This window comes from Zalophus californianus, chromosome 3 (assembly GCF_009762305.2).
Source record: "Zalophus californianus isolate mZalCal1 chromosome 3, mZalCal1.pri.v2, whole genome shotgun sequence".
NCBI classification, from domain to species: Eukaryota; Metazoa; Chordata; class Mammalia; order Carnivora; family Otariidae; genus Zalophus; species Zalophus californianus.
Genome location: NC_045597.1, coordinates 194,110,761 through 194,123,844, shown reverse-complemented (window position 1 = coordinate 194,123,844; position 13,084 = coordinate 194,110,761). Strand labels below are relative to the sequence as shown.

Here is a 13,084-nt window from a genome sequence, read left to right as displayed (position 1 = left end):
GCAATAAATTCCTAGGTATGACACCAAAAGCATAAGCAATGAAAGAAAAAAATGGATAAATTGGATTTCATCAAAATTAAAAACTTCCGTGTTTCAAAGGACACTATTGAGAAAATGAAAAGACATGCTGTATGGGAGATATATCGAAAATCATATCTCACAAGGGACTTGTATGTAGAATAAATTAAAAAATCTTAACAGCTCCAAAAAAAAAAAAATAACTGAATTTAAAAATGGACAAAGAGTATGAATAGAAACTTCTCCGAAGAAAGATCTACAAATGGTGAACGAGCGCACGAAAAGATGCTCACTGGGGCGCCTGGGTGGCCAGTCAGCTAAGCGGCTGCCTTCAGCTCAGGTCATGATCTCAGGGTCCTGGGATCGAGCCCCGCATCGGGCTCCCTGCTTGGCGGGGAGTCTGCTCCTCCTATGTCTGCCACTCCCCCTGCTTGTGCACTTTCTGACAAATAAATTAAAAAAAAAAAATAGATGCTCACTATCATTAGTTCCCAGTGATGTACGCACCAAACTGCACTGAGCTATCACTCCATACCCACCAGGGTGGTTATTATTATCGAAACGTTAGTAACAAGTGTTTGAAACGTTAGTAACAAGTGTTGGCCAGGATGTGGAGAAAGCAGAACCCTCCCACACCGCTGGTGGGAACGTAAAATGGTGCAGCCTCCCCGAGAGCCATCTGGCCATTCCTTAAATGTTCATCATAGGGTTATGGTATGACCCAGCAATTCCACTCCTAGGTATGTATTCGAGAGAAATGAGAACTTGTGGTCACATGTTTATAGCAGCATTATTTCTAAAAGCCAAAGAATGGAAACAACTCAAATACCTATCAACTGATGAATGGATAAGCAAATTACGGCATATCCACGCAATGGGATATTATTCATACATAAAAAAGAATGGACTACCAGTGCATGCTATGACATGGATGAATCTCAAAAATACTGTTTTTTTTAAAGATTTTATTCATTTATTTGAGAGAGAGAGCGCATGGGAGGGGGGAGGGTCAGAGGGAGAAGCAGACTTCCTGCTGAGCGGGGAGCCCGATGCGGGACTCGATCCCGGGACTCCCGGCTCATGACCTGAGCTGAAGGCAGTTGCTTAATGACTGAGCCACCCAGGCGCCCTCAAAAACATTGTTTTAAGCTAAAGAATCTAGTACCAAAGACCACACACATACTCTACGATTCCATTCATAGGAAATGTCCAGAATAGGCAAATCCGTAGAGACAGAAAGTAGGTCATTGGTTGCCTAGGGCTGGGGGGATGGCGGTTATCGGGCTGGGCTCGGATTTGGACTGATGGGCATGCTGTAAAGTTGACGATGGCTGCACGTCTGTGAATGTACACAAGCCGTTACTGTGCACTGCACGTGTGCACTGGATGGAATGCGGATGATAGATCGACAGAGTTGTCAGAGTCCCAACCCTAACACACAAAGATGCTCTCCTTTCCCTCGTGTCCTTCGAAAGAAGTGACCGCAATGCTGTGGCCGCATTAGACCCACTTCTGGTTCTGCTTGATCGTCATCTCTCCCAGAAGCTTTGCCCTGGGGCCACGTGGTCCTTAACGGCTCTGGCTCAGGGCACAGTGTCGCAGAGCTGGCTTCCTGGGCCCACGCTCAAGCCCCCAGGATGAGCTGCAGTGCAGCCCTGGCTTCTGGTGGGCACAGGGAGGATGGGGAGGAAAGAGGGGCTCCCGCCATCTCTGTTCTTGGGGCCAGCAGGTATTTGGGGAGTTTCTGCCGAATTAGAGGTTAGATGGCCTTCCTGGGGGGGGGCTGACATGCTGTTTGAGGAGAGGAAGGTGGGGGGGTGCAGTGGAACCTGTGACCATCAATGGGGGGGCCTCACTGGCCTTTGGTCCCCAGCCCCCTTGTGTCCTGCTGCCAACTGCTGGAGAGCAGAGCCAGGAGTCTTCACTCTGGAGAGCATCATGAGCTGATCAAGGCTAAAGAAGCCTGGTGGCCTCTTACCGATGTGGAGGGAGGGGTACACCGAGCCAGCCGATGGCAAAGACAGGTGGCCAGGAGGCTGCAGAGGGCTGGCCGAGGATGCAGGAGCAGAGGGAAGTCAAGGGGTGAAGCCCCCTCCCCAGAGGCTGTGGATGCCCCAGCGACCCCAACCCCTGTTCTGACTCCTCAGACTTGGCATCGGGCTGTAAAAGGGCTTGGGGTCCCACCTGGTTGCCCACAGTGCTGGGAATGGGCTCACTGCAACAGCTCGGGGCTCCCGATACCCGTGGGCGTCACGGCACGGCTGGGGGACCCATGGAGCCTAACGTGGTTCTCTGTCACTGTAGCGGAGCTGACCCCCTACCAGATGCTGAAGCGGAAAAGTGCTGTCGTATCCAAAGCACTGCACTTGGAGGAGCAGGAGCGGTAAGTGGTTGGCTAACGGTGGCTGTGGGATGGGCAGCGTGGCCTGGCCTGACTTGCTGTGCCCAAGCCCTGAGCAACCTGGCCCTGCTCTCGGGCCGTAGGCCAAGATGCGGGTGGCAGATGGGGTTGGTCACGGGTGTGCTTGTGGAGTGGCCCAGTGGGGTTTGGGCACGGGCTCGCCTTCTTGAAGGTGTCTCTGCTGTCATGGGCTGTACTGCCCTGGGCCCTCCCAGCCCCTCCCAGCCCCTCCCAGCCCCTCCACCACTGGCCCCTCCCTGGGATCATGGCTCTGCACCCACTCTGCTGTTCCAGAACAGTCCTTTACATAAATGTGCACCTATCATCCCCGTGGGCATTCTGGAAGGTACCTGCCCAGGAAACCCTGGTGGGTGAGGTGGGGGTGCTGAGCAGGGCAGGCCCTAGGGCTCGAGGGTGTGCCTGCTGGGGTCCGCTCCTCCCATATTGTGGCAGGAAGGGTTCCTGATGCCATGGCATTGTCCCCTACGTGGCCCTGGTGGCTTCTGGGCCACAGTGTGTTTCCTGTTCAAAATTGCCCTGTGCTAGACATCTGTGGACAGGGACTTCAGGTTTCTGTCCACGTGTGGGTGGCCACCCTGCGTGGCGGATGGTGGGCCTGGCACCAGCACCCACCCCCCCTCCCGGTGGGGACGGGGGAGCACAGAGGGCAGGCCCTGCCCGACTGCACACATGGCTCCTGTGCAGTATTCCCTTCTTCAAGTTCTGCTCCCAGTGCGGCCGCTCCGTGGGAGTGCGCCTGGTGCCCTGCACCCGCTGCTACAGGATCCTGACCTGCAGCAAATACTGCAAGACCAGAGCCTGGGGCGACTTCCACAAGCAGGACTGCGGCCCCCTGTCAGTCATCGGTGAGTCCGCCTGCCCGGCCAGCTGCTGTGGAGCCTACCGTGTCTGAGGACGTAGGCCCCCGCCTGTGGGGTGCTGCGTGAGGTCTCCGTTATCCCCTGAAACCTCTCTGGTTCCCGCCACTTTCCAGAATTCCCAGATGGGCTAGTTGTGCAGACAGGGAGGGTGCTGAGCCCACCTGCTCCTTCTCTGTGTCATGGGCCCATGGCTCCCTGGAGGTGGGCATGGTCTGGGCCCTACAGAACCTGGACACCATCCCCGGGGCTCTGTGGGACAAGTGGGGGGCTCCCCAGCACATGCGGGGGCCCTGGTGGGCACCGGTTTCCCTGGACCATGGGGCACTTGGCCTTCGCACTGCTTCTGGAAGCTTCCTCCCAGACCACCCTCCCCACACCCCCTCCTTTGGGATGAGCTGGGGAGGAGCTGCGAGCATGTGGGTGGTGACTTTGGACCAGGTCACCACTGCTCTGAGAGTAGCTAATGGTGAGCAAAGCTGTGTGCACAGCTGTCCCCTGGGACTTGACCAGGTTGGGGGGGGCAGGTGTTGCTTCGCTCTTTCTCAGAGCTGTCCTTGGTGTGGAGGGACAGAAAGGCTGGGCTGACCGTTGCCCTTGGGCCTGTGCCCCTGGAGCCCTTCCTGTCTGAGCTCCGACACTGTCTTCTCGGTGCTCCTCTCTGAAGTGGGGCTCTGTGGGGCGCACGTGGGTCTGGACAAGGCTCCCTAGGCTTGGAGACCCCAGGCTGGGAGTCCCCCGCTTTGAAGAGATGGAGTCATTGCCATGCATGCCACACGTGTGCAAGCATGACACCATGCAGGGCAGGACAGGGCTGAGCCGGGAGCCCAGGGCTCGCAGAGCTGAGTGCTGTGTTCCAGGTGACACCATCAAACAGTAGCAAGCCGGCGGGGCCCACAGGGGGCGTGGGGTCCACCTGCACTCCTGCAGGGGCCCTGCGCCTCTGCCTCCTCAGGGACAGCCCAGGCCCTCACCTTCCTCCTCCCTGCCAGTTCCTTCTCCAGGGCCCCACCTGGAGGACTTGTACAGGAGGGCGGAAGAATCTGAATAGCCGGAACAGCCGGATGCCCAAGGCCTGGGGGGCGCCCAGAGGCAGGCTGCACCACCATGATCCTCACCTGCTGGCAGCCACACCTCGGTGCGCCTCCGGGCTGCTGGCCTTGGAATCTGCTGGCCTCATGCAGGACGTCTGCACCTGCAGGGCTGTGCGTGGCAATGTCTCCCCCCTGACCTCGCAATAAAGTGGTCCCACTGGGTGTATTTTTAATCCTCCCTGCCTTGCTCCGCTGGCCTGTACCCAGACAAAGCCCGGAGCTTCCTGGCTCCGGTGCCTGGCATCTGTCAGTTGATGGGAAGGCTGAGAGGATGGGGGTCAGGACTAGAGCTCGCTCTAGAGATTACTACCGGAAGGTCACTCCTGTACCCCTGGGGAACGTTTTGGGGCTTCCCAGGTGCTCCCAGCCCTGGCTCTCCATCTGCCTTCCTCCTGGTCCCCAGAAGGGAGCGGTGTGTCCATACCCTCCAGGTGCATTTACCTGCATTTACTGAGTGTCTGTGCGCATCAGGCAGGCTCGGGGGGCGGGGGGCGGTGACGGTGGAGAGGAAAATCCCCCGTGATTGAGACGGGGGTGTGTGGGGGTGACTTGAGTCAGGAGCGCTGCGTGGTGGTGATGGTGGCCATGGGTGGTGGGTGTGCGTTCATGGAGAGGGTGGGAGGAAGGGGGCAGGGGGGATTGAAGACTGGGGTGCCAGTCCTGAGCAAGAAGGTGGTGGGCATGGCCAGGGAGAGGGGGTGGGGTGGGGCAGGTGGGGGAGGAGGTTGGGAAAAGAGGGGTCCTGAGCCTGTGCAGGGACCCCAGCTAGGCCGCTCTTTGCTGGTCAAGGCAGCCCCATCTGCAGCCATGTTTTTGCCTGATTTCCTGGTCTCTTGTCTAGATGGGGCTCCTTATGTGGGAAGCTTGCTGGGGAGGCTCCCAGGTAAAAGGGTGAGGAGAGCACCTGGGCACAAGGAGAAATGAGTCTGTGTGTAGCTCTGCAGCTCTGTACCAGCCGGTCCTGCCCCCGGCTGGGGCTGTGGAGGGCCTTCCCGGGGAAGGGCTGGGGCTGGGGTCAGCCCCCAGAGGCGTGTGGGCGGCTCCCACCTCAGCTGTTAGGAAAGGGAGTGCTCCTAATGAGCACCTCCTAATTTTGAACTTGTTAATTATATGACGTTTAGAGATATATACGTACACACGCAAAAGTAAGAAAAGATTAAATGGCAGTTGTCCCCAAACTCAGAATTTACCAGTGCCGATACTTTGGTGTGTGTTCTTCCGGTCCCATCTGTGTCTGTATACACACACCACATCCATCACACACGCTGTACGTCACACCCTCCAGCACCACACGCCGCACCACAGACGGGCACCACGCACCGCACAGCACACGCCACACAGGATGTGGGAGCGTGATCTGTATATTCTAAACTTAACCACGAGACTTTCTATGCTATGTTTTTTTGCAACGTAATTTTCCCCAAGTGAAAATAGTATTATTTTTATTTTGATTATGCATGCAATCTATGCCCATTGTTAAAAAGCACAAGAAAATGAAAACTGCGAAAATCCTCCTAGTCTTACTGCTCAGGAACAGATAACCTGAACGTATTAGATTTTAATCTGCCCAGGTGCACACACAGTGCATCTTCGTGTGCCCCCATGCATATGCACACACGTGTTGTCACGTGTTCCTCCATTTGTTTTTAATTCAGTGGCTCATTTTGTGACTTTGACCTGCCTTTCTGGTGCACTGTGTGCATCCTACCATTTTCCTGAAGGAACTGAGGCATCCGCCCACCACCTGGCTGCTGGGCATCTACTGTTTCAGGCTTCACTCATGGAGGGGGGCTGCACACATACACCTTCCACCTAGTTTTCCTTTGGGCAGAATTCACAGAGGTTGCGTTTTCAGATTTTAGGAGCGTCCCCGTCATCAGTCGTCTTAGCCTGCTTGTGAGCGTGTCCGTGCTGGCGACACCTGGTCGGTAATGGCACTGCCAGTAAGGTCCACTTCCTGTCTTCCGGGGATCCATGTACGAGCTGAAAGTCCTCTCCACGCTCGGATGTGGGAACATGGCATTGAGGTTTTTCCTCGGGTCTGTTTTTGGAGATGCCTGCCCTTCCAGCCTCGGGGGAGCGCTCCCCACACCCTGCCACCCTCCCTGCCGCCCCTCCCTCTCGTGGGACTGACCTTCACTCCGTTTGAACTTCGCTCCATGGAATTTTTCACTCTGTTGTCAAATCCATCTGTCCTGTTTCAGGGTCTGGTTTGCTGGCAGATTTAGGAAGCAGTCCCCAGACTGAGATTATACAAGGTTCGCCCGGATTTAAAAAAAAAATCATTATTGTTTTGCTTATAACGTTACAGTTGCCCAGAATTACTGTGAGAGATCTGAGAGCCAGCTGGACTGGTGGTGACTGAATCCCGCGGCAGGTGCAAGGACGCCCCGGGCTGTGGCTCTGCAGCCTCCAGTGCACTGTCCCCACCGCAGGACGGCCCGGCCCGCGCTCCGTTTCTCTGGGAAAGGCACTAGCTGTTAGTCTGTGCTTATTCAGCTTGTATGTAGATTTGGCCTGTCCGGTTCAGAAACGTTTGTTGACACTTTCTAACTATCCTAATCACTTAGTGTGATCGGGAGACGTGTGGCATCTTCAGTGGCTTGAGGCTTCCAGGTAAGGCTGTGCTGTCCCCGTCCGGTCTGACGGTTTCCTGAGCAGAGGAGTCCCCGCTGGCTGCTCTCCCCATCTCTCCTCACGCCAACCCTGTAGGAAGTCTGCTCAGCTCTGCCTCCCGAGTTTGGCCCAGTCGGGCCACCTCCAGAACCTCCTGCCTGCACCGCGTCTGCCCACCTCCCTGTCCCCGCCCTGCCCGCACCGCGTCTGCCCACCTCCCTGTCCCCGCCCTGCCCGCACCGCGCCTGCCCACCTCCCTGTCCCCGCGGCCCCCAGAGGCCAGGCCGTTTTGCTCCTGCACCCACTTGTGTCCCGTCAAAGTCCCCCCTGTACCCGTTGCTCACTGCCCCCCCCTGCTCCAGCCCCCTCCCCACCCCCACCTGGGTCCCCTCCCCCATTCCTGTGGCTCCTCCCCCCGTTCCCAGAAGGCTGCTGTGGAGTCCACTCCAGCTTCTGGGTCAACAGGTGCATTGAGCGATTATTCTCTGACCACCATGCTTCTGGCACCTGAATTTCATGGAGGACAAGGTAGCTGGATCCCTACCCTGGGGGAGTCTGCGTTCTAGAAGGGAGAGCTGTCCCGTGGGAGAAAGGCCCCCTTTGCCAGACCGCAGCAGGACAGGAATGTTTACTGGCAGAGCTTCTGTTGGTGTGAGGACGCAGGCTAGGCACGGAGGGGTGGCCCCACCAGGAGGGCACAGGCCCACCTCCTGCGTGCTTGTAGGGGGGCAGGGGGCAGGGGAAGGGCACAGCCCTGCCTCCCCTGCGGCCGGGGTGGGGGGGAGGTGGGGGGGCGGGGGGGGGGCCGCGGCCCCGCCTCCCCCAAGCCCCTGCTGGGGCACAGCTCCTCCTCCCTGCAGGCCGGGGCTTCCCGGTCTCCGCTGTGCTGCGCCTGGCCCCAGCTGTCTGGGTTGGTGGCAGGCGCTGGGATGCCTGTGCAGGATCCTGTTTCCGTTCCGAGTCTGTGGCTCTTTCTTTACCCGCGGCTCGCTGTTAGCTGGCAGTGGCCGCGTGGCAGCCTTGTGTCTACACGGGATGCTTCCAACCGATTTCTTAAAAGGATACAGGCATTACATTTTACGGATTGGTACACCAAAGTTAATCATTCCAGCTTAAATCTTTTTCTCTAGACCTCTTTTAACGCATTGGTCTGGTTATTCAGTCCACGTGGTGCCTTTGTACGTTTCCCCTTCTGTGTGAAGTGCCCCCATGTCCCGGTCTCCCTGCCCTGGCCTGTCACCCAGAACATTCCGCTCATCAGGAACCCAGCTGCTTGTATCTTCAGAATACACTGACCCAGGCGCCTCTACCCTGGCCCTTAACTGGGCGCTGTGCATCGGGGCGGGAGGGGGTGCGCACCTCACCCCCCTGCTCTGTACCAAGTTCTGGGGCGGGCGGCGGGGGGAAGGCTGTGGAGAGGCTGGCCTGGCCAGACACACGTGCCCTCCGTTCCCTCCCGCGATGGTCCCTAGAGACTCCAGCCAGAGCAGGGTGCAGCCCAGCCGGCAGCCAGCCACCCCTCAGGTCCCGAGCGACACGGGCAGCTGGTCTGAGTGGAGGCCCGGCACTGCCTGAGTGTGGACCAGGGGGGTGCCTGCCTGGTCACCTGTCCTGGGGGATGCTGCGGAGCGCAGCTCCCTCCTCGGAAAGTTTTGTGTTGCTGAGCCCCTCTACCTGCTTCTGCTCTCTGCGCATGAGGTGTCCTGGCTTCTCTGGGGGGACTCACCTCCCTTCTCCTCTGGCCATAGTGTGCTCAGCCCCTTGGCTCCCTGCGAATGTGGCAGTTCTGGTCACTTAGGTCCTGCTGCAGAGTGGGGGTCCCACCATGCCCAGGCCAGGCCCCTCACCGAGCCACCGCCTGTCTCTCTGCCCCTGCTTTGTGGCCTCCCTGTCGTGGGCATCTGGCCTCCCTGGGACTGGGAGGGTGTGGGAAGACAGTGGTGGGGATGTGTGCTCAGACGGGACGGAGCGCAGGGCCTGGTGCCTTGTGAGGGCCTAGACACCTTGGACGTGGAAGGCTTCGGCAGGCCTGGCACAGAGGTCTGTCTGGGCTCTCCCCTGAGCATCAGGGCGGTGAGGGCAGGAGTGGAGACCAGCTGGGCAAAGGTGTGGGCAGGATGGGTGCTCAGGGGAGAGCCTGCTGGGGCAGGGGCAGAGCTCAGCATAGAAATGCCCAGCATGTGGGAGACAGGCTGCAGAGAATGCGCTCAGTGGCTCAAGGAAGATGTGGGAGAGCCCTTGGGGTGGATGTCATCAGTGATGGAGAGTGTGCTGAGGGTGTCCTGCGGCTGGTCCTGCTGTGGGGAGTGGTTGTGGGAAGAGGGGATGGCCCACAGAACTGGGAAGGGGGAGCCAGGAGTGTGGGACCTTCTGCTCCGCTGGACCGTGGAGGGTGTGTGTGTGTGTGTGCGTGTGTGCATGTGTGTTTCCGTGTGTGTGTGTGTGTGTGTGTGTGTATAGAGGGGTAGTGCTGAGCAGGTGGAGGGCTGAGTTTAACGGGGGGCTTACCCAGGCAGCTGTTCAGGGGTCGGTTTGCTGAGGGTGGTCCGAGACTAGCTCACCCACCTCCTGTCTCCCTGCCACTCCACCCTTCCTCTGGCTTGGGAGTGTGCCTGCACAGCCACCTTGCTCACCCATCCCCTGACCTCGCTGCCGTCTTCCTGCCCCTCTGGGCTCCCCTCGGCCACCCACCTGGGCTCCTGGGGTCCTCGGGCCGGGAAAGAGGTGCCCTGCTCCCTTCCCCAGCGCTAGGGTGCCACCACGGGGAGCAGGTGAGGTGGGGCAGGTGGAGGGCAGGACGGCAGACATGCGGGGTGCCGCCGGTTGACCAGATGCGTGGCTTCACAGCGAGCTTGCAAGTGCCCATGGCTCTAGGGGAGCTGGCCTACAGCAGAGCCCGGCTCAGGTGGAGAAACAGCAGGTCAGGAGGGCACTGGGGAGAAAGGGCCAGGCAGTGGGCGGGTGAGGGAGGCTCAGGTTGGGGAGCCAGCCCGCAGGGCACCGGGCAAGCGGCATCTGTGGTGGATGCGCTCTGGAGGAGGCGTGTAGAGGGGTTGATGGGTTTCACTTAGATCAGGGGAGCCAACAAGGCCGGGCAAGGATGGTGCTATTGAGGGGAAGCGCCGTCCTCAGGGCATGAAGGGAGGACCAGGGCTGGGGAGATGGAGGGACCAGGCTGGTGGCTACGACCCCTCCCCGGGCCCTCCATACCTGGGCTCTTGGGAGAGCAGGCAGCGCCCTGAGGGGTGGCCAGATAAGGTCAAGGGAGCCTTGGGAGGAGATGCCCAGGAAGCTGGGAACAGAGGCGATTCGGGGTGCTGGGAGGGGAACAGCCTGAGATGAGCTCAGGATGGAGAGGGATGGTCAGTTTGGAATGTTGGTGAGGGACCCACAGGGCCTGGAACCCGTGGTTGTCAGGGTTCCACCCAGAATCCAGCATTCTGTGACCTCTGGAGAGACAGGCCGTGGGGTGGCCAGGTGGGTCCCAGGAAGGACACAGAAGACATAGGGCCAGGAACTGTAGGTTCCTTCGCAGCCACAGAGTGGCACTCTCCCCACCCCCGTCCTTGGAGCCTGGGGAGTTTCCTCTTTCCCCGGGCCACGGCTGCAGGCTGACCACGGGCCAGGGTGTCCGGCTGAGTTCTGTTTGTGGTTTGGGTTCTTTTATTTTAAAGAACCCCCCCTCCCCACACTTTAAAAGGTTCACAGGCCCACAAAACCTGCATCTGACCTGGTTCAACCGTGAATATTTTAAAAAATCCACAAAATAATAAAAGGAGTCCCAGACCTGCCACCACTTGGGTGGGACACCTGTCCACAGATGTCCGCACTGAGCTGCTCTCACCTCATGCTGGGTTTTTAAAGAACTGGAACGCAGTGCAGCTAGCCCTCCACTGTTACCCCGTTAGATGGTTTCGCTTTTCATTCCTGTGTTCCTAAAAGGCACGTGGGACTGTTTTCCATTGTGAGATTTTATACTGCACGGTGCTTTGGAAAGTCTCTTTCTGCCTTCCCTGAGGACAAGGAAAATTGAGCACTTTTTCATATGTAACTAATGATTATTTGTCCTTATAATAAAGATTTATTTGAGAGAGCAAGAGTGCGAGCGCGTGCACACACGAGCGGGGGCAGGGGCAGAGGGAGAGGAAGAGAGAATCCCAAGCAGACTCCCCGCTGAGTGCGGAGCCCAACCCGGGGCTTGGTCTCTGTCTCATGACCCTGAGACCGCGACCTGAGCCGAAGTCAAGAGATGGAATACCTAACCGACTGCGCCACCGAGGCGCCCCCCATCCTATTTATTATCGGGCATTTGGAGTCCCGTGTCTGGGATTCGCCTCTGTGGGTGTGTGATCGCTGCCCGTGTTTGTGCAGGGATGGCTCTGTCCTCGACAGCAGGAGCCTCTAACGTGTGCCACGGCCTGCGTTTCCGTGTCTGGTTTGTCTCGTGCAGGACGGAATGTGGGTGTGGCCACAGTTGCCCACGGCATCCTTGTGGCTCGTGGCTCTGTCTCCAGAGTGCTTGCTGTGTCCCCGGGTCTTGTCCCACTGTCTTCTCCAAGCTTGTAAGCGTGGCTTTCCACAGTTTGCTTCTTAGTCCATTCTCGGTATTCTTGTCGATGCTGTGAGGTGGGGGCCTGTTCAATCCTTGCCGTGTGGCTCGTCGAGGGCCCTGCACTGGTTAGCTTATGTGCTCTTCTCCACCACCTCCCCCCCTGCCCTGGCAGCTCTTCATCTGCTCTCTTCCCCACAGACTTGCCTTTTCCAGAATTTTCTCCAGATGGACTCAAACTGGCATGGTCTTCTGTAGCTTGGAGGGGCTATGTTCAGGCTGCCAACCTGTGGAGGAGGTGCGGGGGTGCTTCCCTTTCTACGGAAATCCCAACTCACTGGGCCCCCTCCCACACCCGGCCGAAGGCATGGAGCTCCTGCCAACTGCCTCCTGTGGGGTGCCCACCTCCTCTGGAAGATCCTTGCTTCCTGTGGGGTCCTCACCTCCTCTGGGGATCCCTGCCTCCTGTGCGGTGCCCACTGCTGGGGAGGTCCCCGCCTCCTGTGGGGTGCCCACCTCCTCTGGGGGATCCCTGCCTCCTCTGGGGTGCTCACTTCCTATGGGGGGCCCTGCCTCCTGTGGGGTCCTCACCTCCTCTGGGGATCCCTGCCTCCTGTGCGGTGCCCCCTGCTGGGGAAGTCCCCACCTCCTGTGGGGTCCTCACCTCCTCTGGGGGGCCCTGCCTCCTGTGGGGTGCTCACTTCCTAAGGGGGACCCACCTGTGGGGTCCCCACCTCTTATGAGGGGGTCCCTCTCCTCTGGGGGGCCCCTGCCTCTGGGGAGTCCCCAACTCCTGTGGGGGGTCCCTGCCTCCTTTTGGGGAGTCCCTGCTTCCTATGGGGTGTCCCCATCTCCTGTGGGGCCCTCACTTCCTACGGAGGTCCTCACATCCTGTGGGGGCCCTTGCTTTTGTGGGGGGTCTCCACCTCTTGTGTGGTCCCCACCTCTTGGGGGGGCCCCGCCTCCTCTGGTGGGGGTCCCCATGTCCTGTGTGGGGAGGGTCCTCATCTGAGCTCCAGTTGGTGCTTTTCCCAGTCTCCTGTTTTCTTTTAAACAATGGGCTTGTTCTAACCTGAGAGCTTCCGTCTCTCTGACACCACACAACACTCTGTAGACCGACTGCCCCACAACCTGACATTCTCGGGCTCTGGCTTTTTTGGCATGCTGTAATTTTTAATTTGAGTTCCCACCACTGGGGATATGTGACTCCTTCTCCCGAGGGCATCTCACTCTGCCTGGATGGGGGAGTCCTCCTGATACCTGCTGAGGACCAGTGGAACCCCCTGCTCTGGGGAGGCAGTTTCTGGGCAGAGCCCCTGCAGCAAAGCTTTCTTGGCCCCCATGTGGCCTGCAGGCCCCCCCCCCCGCCCCGCTCTGGAGCCCACCGATGGCTACTGACTGTGACGTTCCTTGCCTTGTCCAGCGCACCGAGCCATCTGCAGGGGCGGGCTCATTGCTGTGAGCTTCAACAGCAGACATGTCCTGGTGTTTTCTCCTGCTGCTCACTCTTGCTTGGGGCGGCCTGTCG

The 13,084-nt window shown here is 58.7% G+C and overlaps 1 protein-coding gene across 11 annotated transcripts in view; it reads left to right on the top strand.

Annotated features, from left to right (window-relative positions):
* The window catches only part of ANKMY1 (ankyrin repeat and MYND domain containing 1), a 47,937-nt gene that overhangs the window by 33,253 nt on the left and 1,600 nt on the right, over positions 1 to 13,084 (top strand). For 8 of the 11 annotated variants that reach the window (XM_027588987.2, XM_027588989.2, XM_027588985.2 and 5 more), the window contains 2 exons: positions 2,323 to 2,401; positions 3,125 to 3,285. In XM_027588987.2, the coding sequence (XP_027444788.2) occupies positions 2,323 to 2,401; positions 3,125 to 3,285 (240 nt within the window). Of the gene's footprint in view, positions 1 to 2,322; positions 2,402 to 3,124; positions 3,286 to 4,289; positions 4,931 to 13,084 lie in introns of those variants that run through there. The other 3 variants (XR_003519060.2, XM_027588984.2, XR_003519061.2) reach the window with 3 other exon arrangements.